At 34.3% G+C, this 20,925-nt stretch overlaps 1 protein-coding gene and 1 pseudogene across 1 annotated transcript; both read right to left on the bottom strand.

Annotated features, from left to right (window-relative positions):
- Positions 1 to 560: 560 nt before the first annotated feature.
- On the bottom strand, positions 561 to 8,989 carry LOC114747563 (protein FAM135B-like; annotated as a pseudogene).
- Positions 8,990 to 11,810: 2,821 nt separating this feature from the next.
- LOC114747562 (ABSCISIC ACID-INSENSITIVE 5-like protein 7) lies at positions 11,811 to 13,797 on the bottom strand. The gene is made up of 4 exons (XM_028935921.1): positions 13,123 to 13,797; positions 12,739 to 12,810; positions 12,313 to 12,342; positions 11,811 to 11,906 (listed from the first exon to the last, which is right to left on the bottom strand). The coding sequence occupies exons 1-4, from the start codon at positions 13,795 to 13,797 to the stop codon at positions 11,820 to 11,822; spliced, it is 864 nt and encodes a 287-aa protein (XP_028791754.1). The 3' UTR covers positions 11,811 to 11,819.
- Between the last annotated feature and the right edge of the window lie 7,128 nt (positions 13,798 to 20,925).

Raw genomic sequence — 20,925 nt, 5'->3', positions numbered from 1 at the left:
AATATTCTCCATCATGAAATAGAATCTTCATTCATCATGAATATTTCGATCATGCTAGAAGAGCAAGAAATAAAATCTCAACCAAGTGAAAATTAGTATGATGATTCAAAATTAAAACAATAGAACAGTTTTAAATAAATAAGGGAAAATCACTATGAGGCTTCGAGAACAAAATATGATTACTGAAAAATTCTAATAACAAGTGAGCAGTATAGATTTATTATTATTTTCTTGGAGCTTCTTATTGCATGCTACTTTTTTCTTATGAGACTTTGTAGTAATTACATTAATTTTTTTTGGGACATCATAGTAATTCTCCAAAAAAAACCCCAAGTGTAATAGAAAGTTCGAGTTCATGATTCCAAAAATTTAAAAAAAGAAAACTAGTCAACAGCTGGAGTGTTCAACGAACCCATAGTATCCTAATAGGTTTGGTCCTACCCAGTGCAAGAGATGAAGAATTGAAAACCAAGATGATATTAGCAAATGAAAACCAGAGCAAGATATACGGAAATAAGATTTTATAATCGAGATATTTCCCTCTCTAAAAACCAATTTAAAAACTAAGCACCCATATATTCTCATTATTTCCAGGGAATATTTGAGTATATTTATTACATGTAAATTCAAGAATCAAAATACAAGTAAAAAATCTTAAATGAAAGTTTATATTTCCATTTCTGAGTGTACAATGCACATCGAGTCTACCAGCCTAAAAAGCTAATAAAAGCATGTACAGATATCGTGTGAAAGAAATTCAGGCAAAATTTTCTAGACCGTTTGCCATCAAGTTCTCCAATAACTACGCGGATGATTTTTTTTTTTTTTTTTGGTAGGATCAATCATGTACTTCAAGGTGTATAAGATATACACATCTTTCTATGGAGAAATCTTGTAGCAAACATTTGAAAATTGCATCAAGTTTCTGACCTTTGATTCCAATCCACTCTTTTCAGTTCCACTATTCTGGAAATCTTGTGCTAAGTTCACCATTGTTTTCTATATCAGATGAGCTGGTTGGCCCTGTGACTAAAGAAACATCTCTGGGAAAGACCACAATATGAACTTGGAAAAAATGTCAGATTCCAAGAACTCGATGTGAGCAGCGCGTCCGACAAGTGTGTTTAGGTTCCTGCCATAGGAGGAGGTGTTGAAGTTAATGTCACAGCGCATGACCACACGATGATCAGATGGAGCTCGAAGTTGGTCCAAGCAATTATTTAGCATCTCCAAGAAGATTTTCCCTCTTTTAGAGTAATCCAAATAAGCTGCTGAACAGTGTTCTATTCTGGCAGAGTGGTATGGAACATAACCATCCTGACATGCAAGGAGCAGGAGGCATTACAAAATTTAGAACATGGTTCAAAAAGCGAAAGCAGAAAATAGCTGGGATTTTTATTATAATTATCCTACTGTATTATTAATGCATAGTTGTAATGGTTACTCCTCTGGTTTTTAATATAATACCTAATTAACTAATTTAAGTTAATTAAGAATGTTAGTTAAATTAGTTAATATGATATGTTTTTTCTGAAACACTCTTAGCATCTTCTTTAATTCCCTCCCCCCCTCCTACTTGATCATTGTGGGGGGAATATCAATAGGGTTAATTCGGGAAAAAAATTGATAAATATATGAAATAAGTCATATATAGGACCACATCAACTCCCTAATTAGCTCCTATATTAAAGACCGGAGGAGTATTATAAGAGATCTTCAGAACCAGCCTGATAATTCTAACAAAAATCAGTTTTTAGGGTCACCAGTAGTGAACTCTAAAGCAAGATAATTTGTGAATGCTGACGCATCTTTGACAGAAAAGCAACTTATCAGCATGACCTAAGTCTGAATATATTCCCCAATATGAGAACTTTCCAAATTCATTTAAAAGAATTAGTTTTTCTCGAAGTTTCAATTTTCTACCATCCTTTCAAACATCGGGAATTGATCTAGCAGATATATCCGAGTCCTAGATACTGAGAAATAAATCGAAGAGATTCTTTATATGCTTATCAGAGTACTAAGTTATGGCCATGGCAGTTCCAATAAAACGAGGCTTACCTGAGGTGATGATAACAGTATCACATTCCTGAAGTTTTCCAGTGTCTTCTTCTGCAATACAAGAATAACATTGTTTTTTTATCAGCAGACAGAGGTAAACACTGACAATATAGGACTTATTCGCAGAGAAAACTTGGATGCAGTTTTTCAGATATTTGCTATTGGGTTTTTAATAAAAAGAAATTAAACTTCAAATTTATATTTTAGTTCTTTTTTACTGTTAGTTACACATGTGCAGTATTATTTTATCATACTCCTTATTTGTGTGTGTGAAAATCATATCGAGACTCTCACACGTTCTGAAACTGATTCCAAATCTATTCCTTCCATTCCTCGGTTTGGCTAAAGATGACATGTGGACATTTTTTACAACTCAGTAGCATGCCATTGATTTCTTAAATGAAAAACAGAGAACATTAGACAAGTGACAATTTTGTTGAAGAACATAATCACTAAGACTCTAGACACATGCATAAATTTTATCCACAATCTTTAATTTTCTTTCATTCCCTCCTTCTATGAGATGAACCCTTTGTGAGCTTCATTAAAATGCTAACACCAAAAAGCAGACTTCTCCTCTACATTTTGCTTGAGTCATAGCACGCTAGAAAGAATAAAAATACATCAAACCTTGGTTAAACTATTACGTATCCAGAATCCTTAGGGACCTAGAAGTCAAATAATATATATTCTGTACCTTGGAAAGATTGTAGATGAAGGTGTTTTCAAGATCAGGGTCGTCTGTAAAAGTTAGCTGATGGATGCATCGTGCTCCATTGAGAGTCTTCAAGAGCCAAAGCCCTGAGTTAAATATGGAGTTTGAACTGTACATATAACCCAAGTGTGGACCAGACATAGAAACGTATGTATGCAAGTATCTTAGATATGGCTCCATGACTTTCTCTGCATGAATTAAAAAAAAAAAAAAATTTTAACTAGATTTTGATACGTATGATATCCATTGAAGATTTATGCATAGTACCTGTCAAAGCAGTTCGGATAATAAGATTTCCAATAGAATGACCAACAAAACTAAGCTTGATATCTTTTGGGCTTCCACTTTTTGAAGATTTAATGATCTTCTTTTCAAGAAAAGTGATCACTTCCTGCGCAAGCCGTGCTCCCATTTCTCTGAAGTCTCCAGATGTTCTGTCTTCGTTACTTGCAGACATAAGAAACTGTACATGGGGGTCTACTAAAAGCCACTGATTCCGAATAAGTCGTAAATCCAAATGATGTCCCTGTAAATGTTTGAGCGGGTACAGTTAGATCTATTGATTAGGTAAGAATATATATTATGATATATGTCTCGCATCATATACATTAATGAAACACCAGTAACAGAGAAATTCTCATTAAATCCACTTGCGCAAAAGGAAAAACTGCAAAGTGACAAACAACGGAGATAAAGACAAGAGCAAGAAGAGCGGACATGCCTGAAACCCATGTACAAAAACAACTATTCTTAAAACATGCTGTTTTTGCTCTGGGCTACTTGCAGAAAATTTGTTTGTGGCTCTAGATCCATTTTCCAAAGGATATTTTGCTTTCTCTGCGGAATGATCAAAGTAAGAATTCACACTGGTGGAACGCAGAATGTTTGTCATGCGTTCAACAATAATAATAGGAGCACACAAAGGATCTCCAAATATATGCATGTCTTGAAGTGAGCGGTTGTTGATCTGCATGGAATTCCTCTTGTCACCAAGTCAATTGAGAAAAGAAAAAATGTAAAGCATTCTAGGAAAAAGCAGTTGCTCACCCTCATGTGAGCAATACCTCGCCGATGAAGTTCAGCACGCATTGATGCAGTCTGAACAGGCTGAAAGGAGAAACAAAAAGGAAGACAGCATGTTTTTAGAAAATACAGCAATTAAGCAGATGCGCGAACCAACAATCTAGTGATGGACTCAGGAATAGAAGATAATCAACTTATGAAACGTAAAGAGGGTATGCTAAATCTTTACATCATCTCTTGGCCTCCTTATACTTAATGATCTTCCAAGAAAGCTACCATGCAAAGATGCCCTGTTAGCTCTATTACTCAAATACCGATGAGGCATCTCAACTCTCGAGTAAACCATCCAAATTGACCATTCAGCTCTTCGATCATTGGCCCATGAATTACGGAGAAATTCCATTATCTTCGTTTTGTTTTCCCTGGGTGAAGAGATGTAATAATAAGGAAAAGTTATCATTAATTTCATGCAGTGCAATGATCTAATGTTCAAAGGCCCTGCGTAAGTGCATCTTGGCTCAAAACAAAAGAAGTCCTGTCATGTCTTTGTGTTATTAACAGCTGCTCACAAGAAGCATATATGTAGCTTCATTCAGAACATGCTAAACCTGACTTGGTCAGTAGGCCAGGGTTTCATTGAGCGCGACTAACTAACTTTGCAGAAAATTCAGTCATTATCAAGAAAAACTGAAACTCTGAAAGGATAGTCTTTCAAGATGCAATAAGGATCAAAATGGAATAATAAATGCAGTCCCAATACTTTATGGGGAAGGAAGACTATAATAAAGCACCTCTAAAGTTCTCAAACTTGGATAATTATTAGATGTGAATTAATTCAATAATAAACCTGAACATACCTATGGAATACCAGAAATCTATTCCACAGATATAAGAGTTGATTACTCAGAGACTGGAAAGATTTTGACAGATACTCCAAAGATACAGGTTCTGAATCTCCGTCAATCTGAAGTTGAATTAACCAGCATCTTTCAGGTGAATAAAAGATAACATAGTCATGCAATCAATATCTAGATCATCAAGAATGCAGAACAGCACAAAAAGCATCAAAAGTACCAGATGCAAGGACCTAAGCAATGCCTAGAGAGTTGTTGCGACACTTACCCCATCTTTAATTTCCATATCTGCTGGGGGATCATATCCAAATGAATCCATTTTGGAAGTCATTCCAGTCCAATCAATAGCTTGATCAATTCCCTTGCTTATTCTTCTAAGTTCTTCAAGCAGGATGTCTCGGGCAGCAGTTAATGCTTTGGTGAGCATAACCTGATTCAAGGTTAGACAACTAATATAAATCCATAAAAGATTTAGCTGATAATAAATATCAATTTCGATCGAAAACATCTTTGCAAAATTAGAAATATTGCTATGAAGGAAAAAAAAAAAGGCATAGAAAATAGCTAGTAAGGTGTAATCATGATAATGAAATGAAAGCGACAGTAAGAAAAGTTTAAATGCAACTAAAAGTAAAAAAATTAAATATGCATAAAAATAAAACATCAGTTATATAAGGTTCACAGAGATAGAACATACTTTATTTGACAGAGTAGAATCTTCACTGTGAGTGCCTTGTGAAGCCAGGGAATCACTAATATAATTCAACTAAGTATATCAATTAAAACTGCATAGTATATGAGAAAATTAAAAGAAAAACAATATAAATTACAAAAATGCAACAGTAACCAGGTATCTATCTTTTCCAAACTTTAAAAGTTGGAATTTGACAAACCTGGGTACCTTCAGTCGGGGTGTGCGGAAACCAGCTCTTAGCAGACTGATGTGCACGCTCGTATCAACAAGGACAGCATGAAAAGCATCAAATTGAATAGGACAATATGAATGTAATCCCAAAAGAGCTTTAGGGGGTATTCTGTATTCATGAACCGCAGCAGGGCGTTGATCTAGGGAGGCATGTAAGTCAGGCCTGCACAATGATTCAGGCAGTTTCACATTTTGCTCCCTCAAATCTACGTAACAGTAATGAAATATAAATCCTTACAAATTCAATCAAAGAGAGAAAAGGTAGCATGAACTGACCTAATTTCAGACACGGGGGAATACATAAGCTCAAACCTCAAGATAACAGCAGAAGCAGATGGTCCCTGTGAATGAATTTTGTAAATCATTAGCCAAGACATAAGCTAGAGAGAGGGATTGGAAAATTCTTTTTGAAAAAGCTAGAGAGAGGGGGGATGGAAGAAGACAAAACTAGATCTTGCACACCAAGAAGTCAGCAAGTCACTAGGGATATAAAACCAGGGAATTTCATCTAAAGGTAAGGTTTCATTTTTGCAAAGATTCACCACATTTTATTGCTTCAGCCATGAACTAATTAAATGCAGAAACATATGAGAAAATTTAACAGACGTTAAGGTAAATTGTGAAAAGTTGCCGTCAGATAATATAAACCAGGGCATAACTGTGAAGTCTTCAAAAATTTCCAGAAGTTCAATGAGATCAATTAGGTCCATCTTCGTCTTGCTTGCTGCCTAAATTTCACATTTCATTCAAGAATTCTAGTAAATAATTTCCGTAATTTTCAAAATAATTAGAAAATTCAGTCATCTTTAAGCTAAAAGTGATTATCTTGCAGTCTCAAAATCAATTTAGAAATTTTTACCATTTTTCATGTTTAGCTTTTTGGATTGTTTAACAAACGCCTCATCAATATCCTACAAATATTATAGGAGATATCATATTATCTAGACATGGAGGGAACTGACCTCATATCCACCAAAAGATAGGTTAGAACGAGATCATGATTGAAAGGAAAACATCCTGCCTGGCAGATTTGATACGAAAAGGAGGTGTTGAAAAACTGTTATCTGTATCATCAATCCTCCAAACTCTACATAAATTGTCAGAGCCTACTTCAGGTGCTGCAGCTCAAAGAAAAGAGAAATTATCAAATATTACTTCCTGTGAAGAAGAAATATAATAATGTGATAGGGTCACACATGCCAAGCATACCTACAAGAGAAGACCTAAGAAGATGCAAGTAAATGCAAAGGATGCTTTATAAGTTGACTTTGTAATTCCTACCTTTTTGGAGAAAGTGTCAGCAACCTAGTATGCTTTTGTGTGCTCTAGACCTGTGATTGTATTAGGGTATTTTGGGGGACTGTGTTGACCACTTTTGCTTTGCTTATGGTCGTTGGTTTTGTCCCTGGGAGGGGGAGGTCACGTTTTGAAGAGTGTTCTGGTGAGGAGAGTGCTAGCCTCTCGAATGCCAGGTCAAGTGATTATTTTGTGAGACATTGATCTATTTCACTTTGTTACTTCTTCCTTGTCAGACCGGGAAGGAAGAACAGATTCATATTACTCAGATTCGGCATTTTATCATCTATTCTTGTTCTGGTTCCCATCATAATGCAAGACCAAAAACTATCTGAAGACCATGGTAATGACTAAGAAAATCAAACATTAGTTCAGACTCTCAAGGGAAAAAAAGGTTAAATGTTTAACAACCACGAGAGTGGATTCAAAAGTGAAAGACAAATCATAGGGCTAGCGCATCAGTCAGATTTATTTTCAGTTAGGAGCATATAAATTTTTGCCGTAAAATTTTCAAAACACGGCGAATGGTGATTGGCATTGGAATACAGGCCCTTTAAAGGAAAGAATAGGTAGACAGATTATTCTGGCAAAAGAGATGTTTAAAAGCCTTACATGGCCGCTTGGTAATTTATTTATCAAAAGACAAGCTCGTTTTCTTAAAACTTAAAATTAGAAACTGATGTACTTATTTCTGTATTTTCCTTCTTCGCAACAAGGAGTCTATTAATGAAAGTGTTTAACAGGCCTTGTCTGACCACTACCTCATTGAGAAAGTTATATATGCCCTTTTATGGGAGGGAGGGAGACAGAGAGAGAAATAAGGGTTTGGTCATCTAAAGTAACCTCCACTTACAGAAGTATGTTTAACTTAAAAGCTTAAATTACGTTGCATGAAGTTATATTATTGTTCTACTCACAAATAGCGAACATCTTATGTGTTATATTTGAAGGTCAGAGCAATGACTTCGGCTAAACTTGCAAAAGCTCTATAGAAAGCATCTGAACTTTATGAAATGAAAGGGAGGATTATGGCTTTCCTAAATAAGCTATGGATTGTTGGTTTGTATTCCTGTCTAGAAAGCTAAATCTGGTCCAAAAGAAAACATTTATTATTGCAAAATCTACGTCAAATCAAACTAAAAGAATAGCTTGCTTAGCCAGCAGTAATCAGTGGATCAATCATTGATACTTCCATAAATTTGAAAGCAGAAAGCCTAGCTACGTTTCAGGTTTTTTAATTTAAAAAAAGAGGGAAAAGGATATATTTTAAAACTTGATACCACATGACTGAATTTTTCAGAATAAAAATTTCCACACCTTATATCTTCATTGAAGAACTGGAACAGCAAATAAGTGTACCAAACTACAATCCTTCGAAATAAATGATACCTTCATACTGAACAACTCTTGCCGGAATACCCGAGTAGCAGTTTACATCATTCTCCCATCTCATGGTAATCTTGATTTTGTACCATCTGCATTGCAAGTAGAAGCATTGGCAAGTAAAGATAACACACAAAACTAAGTAATAAAGCTTTCCCAATGTACACAACATTCACAAGAAATATCGAAGTTCGCAAGAAAGTCGAACTTACCCCTTATCAAAAAGGTCAAGATTATGAAACCTGTGAACATAAATGGCAACTTCATGGACAGCGTCCATATTCAGCTGCTTAGCAGTTGTAGCTGGCGGGTCTGGTTGCTCAACATTGAGCAACCTTTTCGTTGACAAACTCCTATGACTCAACAGCCATCCTAATCTCCGAAACATGAATTGTCGATATTGTAATGCTCAAGGCCCAAATTATCATCCCCTTATTCTTTCAATGGCAAGTTCAGTATAACCCACGATTCCTGAATCATAAAGGAACCGACTTTATCGCCTTTTTTGTCCAAAGCAAACCAAACACATTAAAGACCTTTCACTCTTTATTCATACGATTGAGATTGACCCTCGAATTTTAGAAGGAAATGCTCAATGCTCAAATGATCATCGCTCATTTATTCCATGCAACTTGAGCATAACCCTTAAGTCCTTTCTCCCACCTCCTTTTTCAGAGAAAACCAAAATCATCAATGATCTCTTCGTTCTGCACAAGTATGATTGAGCCTGACCCTCAGATTTCAAATTTCTAAAGAAACTGGAAATGTGGGTCCGGGTTGAAGAGATTGATGATAGGTTGGAGGAGGAGAATATGGAAACAGGGAAGGTAATGGGGGAAGAAGAACGCGGGGAAACAAGAACTATCATGCGTGGTGGGCGACAATAATTCATACACTGGTGGGCATAAGGATTGAACCAAGAGAAAATCATGCCCGTCAAACCCATCGAAGGTGATGCTATTAATGAATAATGATATTTTCTTCTTCTTCTTCTTTTTTTCCTTTTTTATTTATTTATTCCCCCGAAAAGATTAAAAAGGGGATCTTTTGAAAATCGCACCGTTATAAGAATGTCGTGTCAGGGAAGATCCATGCGGCCATTTCAGGTCACCTCGTGATGTTTTTGACTTAGTAGAATCGAAAATCACGGGCGTAATCCAAAAGGGTCGGTGTCGCCAGATCATTCCTTGATCGAACCTTTGACTGTGTAGTGTTTTGACTTTTGGCGTGAAAAAATGGTTCCTGATAAAGAAAAGATAAATGGGCCAATCTTGATTTATTAATTCCTCCCCGTAATACTACCTCCGGGCTTTAATTAATACAAGAATTTTTATTTTGATTCTAAATATAAAATTTCAATTTATTTTATCTCTTATGTTTATTTATTTTTGTTCTTATACCCCTTAAAAGTTTATTTTCGCAGGCAAAAATACCCCGGTTGTTATCTACCATTAAGTTTGACAATTAAATTATGTTGTTTAATGAGTATTTTTACTGATCAAACTTAATAGTGAATAACAATTCAAGACAAAAATACTACGAAATAATACTTCAACAGCATATGAGATTGAAAAAAAATTTCAGGTACTGAATACTCTTTTGTGAATACTTTCAAAGTATTTAAGTACCTTATCCCATTTAAATATTAAAACTTAATATAACTTTTTAAAAAGATTTATACTATGTTTCTCCGAAAAAAAAAATCTTGAAAATTTTCTCTCTATTTTCAATCGGAAAAGATAAGAGCTAAAAATATGCTATTTACATGAGTGGGGTTCGGGGAGCCCCCATTCTTCGAACGAAAAAAAAAAGAAGAAGCCCGTGCATACGAAAAAAACACAATAAATGCTGCAAATAAAACAAAAGATCCAAAAATGCTAGATCAATCCCCATTCATAAATAGTGTAATTTATTAGAATTTTCATATCTTATATAATCTAAGTTGTATATCTTTTATGGAATGCTATTGGAATCTTAAACATCCCCTTACACTCAAAATATCTAAAAAATTGACAGAAATGCTTCAAAATTGGTTGCAGCCTTGCAGGATTAACTCTTCAAGAGAGTAATATTTTTTCCGGCGATCTTAAGAGAGTAATATTTGTTGTTATACCAGTGCGTAAAAGCATGAGAATTCGCACCAGAAAGTCAAAATTTGATCCGTATCAATGTTGGATTCAGTCACTTAAATCTGCTTTAAAATGTTCTTCAAAAATTTCTCAGAGGGGAGAATCAGCTAGTCAGTTAATATTCTCACCTTTTTTGTCTTTTTTACATTCACCATATCATTGAAATGAATATCAAGAAAATATAGTTACATTGCATATGTTAAATTGTTTTTTTAAATATATATCAATTGATTTTTTGAAGTCACAATGTATATTAATTAATCTAAGAAATAATGCGCTTAAATATTCCAAAAGTATACATGAACATGAAAAAACATGCAATGCCTAGAAGTTTTTTTTTTACTCTTATATATCCTAAAAGTGTTATTTCATAACATTTATGTTCCAAACTGTTATGCGTCATTAAATTTGATCATTAAAAACACTAATCAAACTGTATAATTTAACAATCAAACTTAATTACGGATAACGGCTAAGAGATTTTTGTTACCAAAATAAACTTTTAGGGCATATATATATGAGCCACAAAAAGAACCTTCAGCTACAAGTGCTCCTTCGTGAATACTTTCACAGTATTTAAGTATCTTATCGCTTGATCTAATAATGAATGCTAGCATATTATCAAAGAACCTCCAATTATACAGAGAGTAAATTAAAATCTTGACCGCTCTAATGCATAAGTTTTCCTTATCTCCATGGGCATCCATGGCCTATTTTTATATCAATAACTCAAATTTTGTACAAGTCCATTAATGAACATGTTCGAGGAAAAGTCTGGTTACATAATTTGAATAGGAAAGTCCAAGTTGAGTCGATGAAATCCTGTTTCAATGTAAGGCAGCATAATTTTCAACAAAGAATAGAGCAAGTTCAACGCCAAGTAGAAAAGAATGAAAACGAAGGACTGAAGGAAAGGAGCAAATCAAAGTCTGTATAATTTAAGACATTAAATTTTTATATACGTACATAATAAATTCAAGAGGCAGAATACTGATTAAAAAATAAAGAAGAAGCAGAATACTATGGTGGCTAAAACTATATACTCTTCTTAATTAGTCCCTATTACAACTTTCATGAGGCCCTTCTTCCTAAAACCCAGCAGAATCAAAGATCTTCTATAAGCAAAGGATCCATGTCGACTAGAGTATATATCTACCTTCACAGTTTAAATCAAATCACTTTGAATTGCTCTGCTGATGCTATTTTCTCTATACAACATAAACCCCAACTGATCCTACAAGATATATATATGTATATGTATATGTATATGTATATGTATATATTATATATGTAACTTGAGCTAAGGTATTCTGAAAAACCTGAAACTTCTTCCCCCTTGTTTCATACTTTTTTCTATTTTGCCTCTAAAGCTCTATCTATCCTGCTCTTTCTGATTACTATCTACAGATGGCCCTGAAAAACAACAGACAGCATCACCACTGAGCTGAACTCACCCTCCGATGCATGATCCGAGGCCTAGCGCTGCCCTTCTCCATAACTGGAAGCAGGAACTCCATGAGCTACAGACATGAAATTAGGCTTGGCTTCAGGGTCAACATATCAAATATCAAATATGATTTGCTTCAAGATAAAACAGTGAACCCCATTGCAGAGTGTTACACCAGATCGATTACAGGGGTGCATATAAACATGATAAAAGCTTATACTACTACAAAATATGCTTCACATAATGATTTTTCCATCATTAGTTTGCTGATCTATTCATGTTTTGTAAAATCAATTCTACCTAACAAAATTTTCACCATTAGAATGCAGAGAGTGGATTTCAATTCAAGATCATATATAGACGAGAGTTAACCAGAGGCTGGGTTTGTTATTAACCTCAAGCCAGACTATTGAAGTAGTCTCAGAATCATCATCTTAAGTGTTCCAGACTTAAAGAAAGTGAAGAGATATTCTACATACCTGCCTGAACCTCTCATTGTTTCTCTCAACCTGCATTGATGACCTCACTAATTTAGATACTTTTCAGGAAAGCAAATTCTTCGGCACGACAGAAATGAAAAGAAAGTAACACAAGGTGTCACCATCAGTCCATGGCGCTTAAACTTTACTCATCTGACCGGTCATTAGACTCGTGTCCATGGACACCTGTACTTACTTGACACAGTGCAAGGGTTCAAATCAAATGGTGACACTTTGATCATCACCCACGCGTGTCCATTATAAGGTTCCTTTTTGAAAATAAATAAATGGTGGCACATCAAAGTTTTTTTTGTGGCCATGTTTTACCCGAGGAAAACAGCAATCATTATCCATGAATACCCTGATTGTAAGAAGAGCAAACACTTGACCAGACACAAATTCCAAGTCACAAATATATAAGAATACCTCAGCCGCTCTTAGCTGCGCGTTCTCTTTCTCCAGTTGTGCTACCATAGCCTCTAACTCAGATGTGTAAGCCTGTCAGCGACATCAGGTTTTTATAAGAAAACACTTCTCCAAACAACTGATCAAAGAGCAAACACAGTCAAAAGAACATAAAATACAAAACCAACTCAATTGAGCTCTTCGCTGATTAAGAAGTCAGAAGAATTTCCAGTTTCGAAACCCAAAACATCAGACGATGAACAGAAGTATGCAGCTTTATTGGTTTCCCGGTTAACCTTCACTAACGAATTTTCTCTAATTACCATGCTCTATCAAAATCAAACAGAAACAGCGTTATAATCAGTTGTTCTTCGTGGAATTTAAATTTCAAAATTAAAGATCAACCTGCTTGCGTTCTCTGGACCTAGCTGCGGACTCTCTGTTTTTTATCATCCTTCTCTGTTTCTGAAGCGAGGCCCTGTCCATGGGTGCCTCTTGAACCCTCCTCTTTCCCCTTCTCGATGATTCTGCAGCTACTCCCCCGACCACCGGCCCCTCAATTACTTTTTCAAACGCCGGCACTGAGGGCGCTGCGAATCCAGCACCACCATCACCAACACCATTGAACGCCGCTGCGTCTGCCCAGTGGCTCCCTCCGTCGGCACCCACCGCAACAGCAGGAACGCCTCTGACGTCCTCCTCTCTGACAGCTCCAGCCTTGATCAAGAAATCCTCCAGAGCAGTCTGCTCCTCTCGACCCACCACCCCTGAGCCCACCAGCATCTGATCACTCCTCTCCACCATCTCCTTCCACACCTCATCCACCGACCTGGCGGCCAATTCCCTCGGAAGCGTCAAGCTCCCCTGCCGAGGAATCGAACCAACAGAACCAGATTGAGCATTGGCAGCCGAACCAGGTTCAGGTTCAAAGGGAGGGTTAATGAGCTTGAGGAGATCATCCATACTCATGGAAGGAGAGATCTTGGAGAGATCAGCAAGAGTTGAAGAAAGAGAACAGGAAGAAGAAGAAGACTGATAAGGCAGATCTGTAATCGCAGTAACAACCTTAGAAGCCGCCATGCGTGAATTCCCAAGAGATTTCTGCGTTTCTGTGAACAGATTCTGAACTCTTCTTGCTTTTTGAGTGTGAATGGTGAACAAGACGACATGAACAAAGAAGGCACTGAAAGTGTGACCTTACTTCCATTTGGGATTTGGATATATACTTAGCCTACACAAATAAACAAAAATCCAAAGTTCCTTAAATGTTCTATAAATAATAATTAATAATGATGCATTTAATTTATGTTATTTCTTGCCAGCCTATCAACAAGCGATGCTTAATTGGAGCATAAATACAACAATAAATGAACTAACTGATTGATTTGATTTTTGAGTGTATATTCGATTTTACATTAGAGATCATTAAAGTCACATTTCTGGATCGGTGAAAGTAGCTAATTTTATCAAAATATGTTTCAAGTAATTACAACTTTGGCGAAATTTCTAAGTATTGCAAACGTGGGTATTGTCCATCTAGAACTTGCTACTAAAAATTGGCATTTATGCCCATTTTTTTCAAACTTGGGGGTTGTTTGGATTAATATAAAACTACTTTTTAAAAACACTTTTTCATAAATCGAGACAAACTATTTCACATATTTATTTTGTATACTGTAAAAATACTTTTAAAATCATAGTTTTGTTTTCATCAAATACCTCCCCAATTTGAAATAGATGTTGGCTTTTCTTCTCTAGAGTGAAGTTAGTGGCATATGCTGTTTTGTCAACTTTTTGTTGACAAATATTTTATTATGCGATGTTGTATCACAAGGATTTCTGAGGAAGAGTACTACTTGTTCATGTCTTCCGAACAAATCATCAACTTTGTGATTATGAGTCTACATGATTTTCATCTTCTTGTTGGTGCTAGGCTATTGTATTCTTTTATCTCTCAAGGTGTTTGGGCTTTTAATTCGCTTATCGGTTAGAATAGTTATGTCTGAAAGTTTTAAATTTAGTCGTATATACTTTTCTATAAGTTGGTATCTGGTGTATGAGGTCGTCTTTTATATGTTATATTTCAGTAGTCTTTTTGGTAATGTACTAATGTTTTATTAGTATATTTGATCATTTTATTAAAGAAAATTAAGTAAAACTGGGAGTATCCTTTTTTTGTTTTTCCTGAGACTCCAAGTACCCTTCCACTCTAGGGCGAGAAATACTACTATGAATCTCAATATTAGCTTTAGGCACCTCTATTATACATTATTCTCTTCATTTTTTCTGTCCCTACCATCCTCTTCTTTTAGTTCCTTATCACTTGGCACTTTTGTATAGTTCCTTACCACTTTGTATGTTGAGCGGCATAATTTGCTCCCGTGAATTGACTTACTTGGAAGCTTGCTTGGGAAAATGAGACAAAAATAACATTTCAATTTGGAAATACCAAAATAATCACTTAAATTTGTAAAATCCTAATTTAGACACAAGTGATCAATTTGAGATTTTTAAATTTGTTAAAATGATCATATTGCTCTTTATTTTATTTATTCTTTAAAAACCAAAAGCCTCTACTGGCTGGCCGGTCGTCGGAGCTCTAGCACCAACGGCGTCTGTCGGAGCTTAGGTGGCTATCGTCACTGGAGCTCTAGTGGTTAGCCGACAATCAATCACTAGAGCTCCGGTGTCTGGCAATAATTTTTTAAAAATTTTTTACAACTTTAGTAAAACGGTTAATAACTTTTGTAATATTATTAACAAGTTCAGTATAGTTAACAACACATTTACCAGAAAATTCAAAAAGTAGTATTTTTACAATTTCAGTAATACTGTTAACAAATTCCGTAACTCTATTAATAATTTCGGTATACCATTTAACAATAGGTTTTCTGAACATTTCAAAAAGTAGTATTTTTACAACTTTAGTAACACGGTTAACAAGTCATGTAACGATATTAACAACTCTCATAACCATAATGGCTACCTAATAAATGAAAATTTTTTGTTATACAACTTTTATAGAGAGCTAATATTAAAAATATCAACCTTTATGAGAGTTGTTAATATCATTACATTATTTGTTAACCATGTTACTAAAATTGTAAAATTATCACTTTTTGAATTTATCAAAAAGTCTGTTGTTAAATACTATACCAAACTTGTTAATAGAGTTACGGAACTTGTTAACAGCATTACTAAAGTTGTAAAAATACTACTTTTTAAATTTTCTAAAAAACATCTTGTTAACTGCTATATTAAACTTGTAAATAGCGTTATAAAACTTGTTAACCGTTTTAATGAAGTTATAAAAATTTTCCCAAAAAAAAAAAGTAGTTGCTAAAGTTGTAAAAATGTCCTTTTTTTTTTAATTTTTAAGAAAATCTGTTGTTAAATGTCATACCAAAGTTGTTAATAGAGTTACAGAACTTGTCAACGACATTACTGAAGTTGTAGAATGCTACTTTTTAAATTTTCTATAAAAAAAACCTGTTGTTAACTGTTATACTGAACTTATTAACAGTGTTACAAAAATTGTTAACTGTTTTACTAAAATTATAAAAATTTTCAAAAAAATTGTTGCCCACTACCGGAGTTCCAACGACCTATTGTCAACCTACCGCTGAAGCTCCAAGGACCGCAACTACTTGAGCTTCGGTAATCGGCTGGCCAGTGGGGGTTTTGGTTTTTTAAAAAAGAATATATAAAATAAAGGGCAATATAGTCATTTCAGTAATTTTAAAAATCTCAAATTAGTCACTTATGCCTAAATTAGGATTTTGCAAATTCAAGTGGCTACTTTAATGTTTCTAAGTTGAAGTGTCATTTTCGTGTCATTTTCTCAAGTTGTTTTGACTCTTTCCGGTAAACAAGTTAGTCAAATTTATTATCTAGGTTTCCATATTTTTCTTAAAATATAAGCGCTATTTTTTATTTTTTATTAAAAGCTGAGCGAAAGCAACTGTTTATTTAAGTTGGTCTGTTGTTAGATTCATGCTTTTCATGATATTTACTAGGTAATTGTCATTTGAACGGCTTCCTTCAACTTTGTTGTGCAATTTTCAATTGAGTTCTTCTCGTTGTTGGAAGTTGTGCTCGTGGTTCTTGAAGAATGGAATTTCTCCGAGAATAATCTAGATGATTTTTTCTCCTTGAGTTGTGGGTGTTGGAGTTCTCACGGTGAGCTCTCTCCCATATAAGAAGCCTATAAATTGCATGAGGAGAATTATTAGTGGAGAAAGAAGAAAGGAAATTAATATGATTAAAATTTTGCAACTATATATTACCTCCGGTCCTAATTATACGAACTAGTTGATTAATTTAAGAAAATTAAGGAAAGAAATTAAGTTAGTTATTTGTAATACATAGGTATTGTCTTTTCTAAAATATTCTTGCTAATCAAGTGTATTGGCTAGAATTATTATTGTTAGAAGGACTACCTTGAGGAAAAAAAAAACATAAATATGAGAGACAAAATGGATTGGGGTCTTATATTTATAATCAAAACAAATTCAAATAAGATCTTATATTATAGATCGGAGGTAGTATTATTTAAACTTTATGTTAAATCTTGTAGTTGATAACAAAAAATTGAGGCAGTAACTTCATTGTTAACCATGACTCTTTGTTCTGGAATTGCTTTCCGCCTTGAATTTGCTGCTAACTTCTTATAAATCTCCTCCCTCTCTACAAAGGTCGCGTTCCTTGGATCATCTCAAGTTGCATCATCAACTTTGGATTGGCATTGGCAACTTAGCCTATCATGAGGGGGGGGGGGGATCCTTCAAGATTTTATGTGAAAATTGGTGATGAGGCATTGGCTTATTAGGAGGTTAAAACGCTCCCATGTTTTATGAAATAATTTCCTATTTTACTCGGTGAAGAAGTGGATCTTGTCCTTAATTATGGAGTCTTTTTAGATGGGTAATATTGTTGGAATATTTTAAAAATCAAGAGACGTGTTTTTAAAAAGTCATGTCTCTGTATAAATTTATTAAATTAATAAATTTATACAAAAGGTTATGACTTCATATAAATTAATATATTTATATAAGGGAAAATGACAATAAAATACCACTTGAATTCCAAAAAGACAAATAAGGGACCTGAATAAGCAAAATGACAAAGAAGGCATCAGGTACCAATATGGGATTTTGATTTTCAATTTTACAAAACACATAGTGGGATTTACAACTTTCATAGTGAGAGTTACTACTTCGTCAATGGGTTTTACAACCTGTTTTGAAGGGCCGAGCAAGTTTTGCCTAATTTTACAAACACATAGTGGGATTTACAACTTTCATAATGAGAATTACTGCTTGGTCAATGGCTTTTGCAACCTATTTTGAGGGGTTAGGCAACTTTTCTGTAAAAAACAATACAATTCCACGCTGAATTTTACAAAACACATAGTGGGATTTACAACTTTCATAGTGAGAGTTACTACTCTGTCAATGGGTTTTGCAACATGTTTTGACATCAAAAATCAAAATTCCAGATTGGTACCCAGTGCCCTATTTGTCATTTTGCTTATTCAGGTCCCTTATTTGTCTTTTTGGAATTCAAGTGGTATTTTATTGTCATTTTCCCTTTATATAAAGAGTTATATAGGAAGTTATAATACTAAAAGACCTTACATATTAAATATCTTTTATTTATTTAAAATATGTTGGTTCATAAATCAATATATAGTTGTGACTTTTTATTTAATGTGTTATTATTCCAAAAGATATCTCTTCAAGATATCATTTCATAGTCTATATAAACCTCTCATCATCACTTCATTTAGATTCAACAAAACACAAACATATTAAGATTAAATTCATTTACCTTTGTCTTTGAGTATACACAAAGATATAGTCAAATTATCATTTTATAAAGATCATCATTGTCTGTGCTTAAATTTTAGAAGTGTAATTCATATTCAAGGGTTTTTATTGTATCCGGGAGGAAATTCACTAATCAATCCAATTTGTACTTTATAAGATACGAATAAGCGTGGACGAAGTAAACTTAAAGTGTTGCACACACTTTGAAGGCATCATACATCATTTTCTCCTTTATCCTTTGTTTTGTACTTATCAGAGAACTATTTCCGGTAAAAAGATATTTTAATATATAAATTGTTCGTAGATTTCAATCCAATATCTTAGAAAAGCTTTTTACAAGCGCAAAAGTCATTGACAATCTTCTCCATTTAAACAACATGGCTTCCATTTATCTTTTGACAGATCATTTAATGACAACTATATCAATCATCCTATAAAATTTTCACACAATCTAGGGCGTCTTCCATATAGTGCCAATTGAAAGTTGAAATGTGTTCAAGTAAGTAGTTTTGAAGGGCTTGGCTGAATGCACGATGTATTGGGGATAATGAAAAGATGTTGAAGCCAATGAGCCTCGCCTCAAATGGCACCACCTCACCCCTTGTTGGGCGAGTTGGGGGATCAAATCCCCGTATGGTCAGGGGGAAGTGTGCGCAGGAAGTGTTTGGGCGTGTGGGCAGTCCTTCCTATGGGGAGGGTTAGGAAGGATAGAGCGTATTAAAATAAAAAAAAATTCCGTACAGGTCTTACAGAAGACAATTTATTCATCTAGGGTCCCATGAAATGTCAAAATCACTGACAAGTTTCAAGGGACCTCAGAGTAATATATTCTACTTGTAAAATGATATTACTGCCCTTCACATTCCAAATTCACATTTGCTCTGTCATTGCGATTTACAATCTCAGCAGCGACTATTAACAATCCAATGAGAGGGCGTTAACAACCTAAGTAGTATTCGTTAACAACTTACTTTATAGAATCATATAACCTCCACATAAGAGTAAATTATAACCAAATAATATAATACAACAACTTTAACACTAAAATGGAAAGCTTTTTGATATCATTAAGAATTTTAACTAAACCTAATAGGATTATAGCAACATTTTAATGCGAAGATCTATTTACAACCTCAACAGTGAGTATCAATAACCTAAGGAGAACTGTTAACAACCTTAGCAGTGTCTGTTAACAACTAACTTTATCAGATAATATAACTTCTAATTATAACTAACTAAATTATAACTAAATAGTGTTAAAGTTAATCTTATATAGTTGTTAAAGGTTATATTATCCTATAAAGTCAGTTGTTAACAGATACTGCCTAGATTGTCAACAGCTCTCTTTGGGTTATTAATACTCACCGTTGAGGTTGTAAATGGATCTTTGCATTAAAATATTGCTATAATCCTATTAGGTTTAGTTAAAATTCTTAATAATATCAAAAAGCTTCCCATTTTAGTGTTAAAGTTGTTGTATTATACTATTTGGTTATAATTTACTCTTATATGGCGGTTATATGATTCGATAAAGTAAGTTGTTAACGGATACTGCTTAGGTTGTTAACGCCCTCTCATTGGGTTTGTTAATAATCGCTGCTGAGGTTGTAAATCGCAATGACAGAGCAAATGTGAATTTGGAATCTGAGGGGCAGTAATGTCATTTTACAAATAGGATATATTACTCTGAGGTCCCTTGGGACCTGTCAGTGATTTTGATATTTTGTGGGACCTTAGATGAATAAAATCTCTTCTGTGGGACCTGTACGTAATTTTCCCTTTAAAAAAATGAAAAGATGTTGAACATTCCAAAACGTAACACTTGGCTTTGCATCGACCATCCCTTTTTTTTTTTTTCCCTTTGAATTATATTTTTCCTGTAAGTTAATTGGAATCAAGCCAAAGTGACTAGGATTTTTTAATTACATAAAAAGTTAAAAAAAAAAAAACTAAGTGCCTGTTTGGCAGGGTGGTTGTGAGGCTTAAAAAGAGCTTATTGGTACCATAAGCTCGATCTGTAACGTCATTGTTTGGATAAGCTTTAAGTTTATTTAGCTTATACCACTATGTTTCTTATTATAAGTCACTTGTATCTCAAACCCGCAAACCAAGAAGTATATTAAATTAACCAGTTTATTTTCTATATTTGCCCTTATTAAAAGTTGAGAGAGAAAGAGGGATGGAGGGGACGGATTGTATAAGAAAATAAAAAGTTGAGAGATAGGTGGAGAGGTAAAGGGAGAGGGATGTGTTTCGAGGAGCCATTGTTTAGATTTAGATTAATTAATTTTTTATTAAATTAATAAGGGTAAAATTGAAAAAAGATTATTAATTATACTACAAGTGACTTATATTTTGAAACAAACTTTTGAGGTATAAA

The sequence above is a fragment of the Neltuma alba genome, unplaced genomic scaffold (assembly GCF_004799145.2).
Source record: "Neltuma alba isolate B1F8T4 unplaced genomic scaffold, ASM479914v2 tig00005358_pilon, whole genome shotgun sequence".
Lineage (NCBI taxonomy): Eukaryota > Viridiplantae > Streptophyta > Magnoliopsida > Fabales > Fabaceae > Neltuma > Neltuma alba.
Note: the sequence above shows the minus strand (reverse complement) of the source record. Positions and strands in the feature narration are given on the sequence as shown.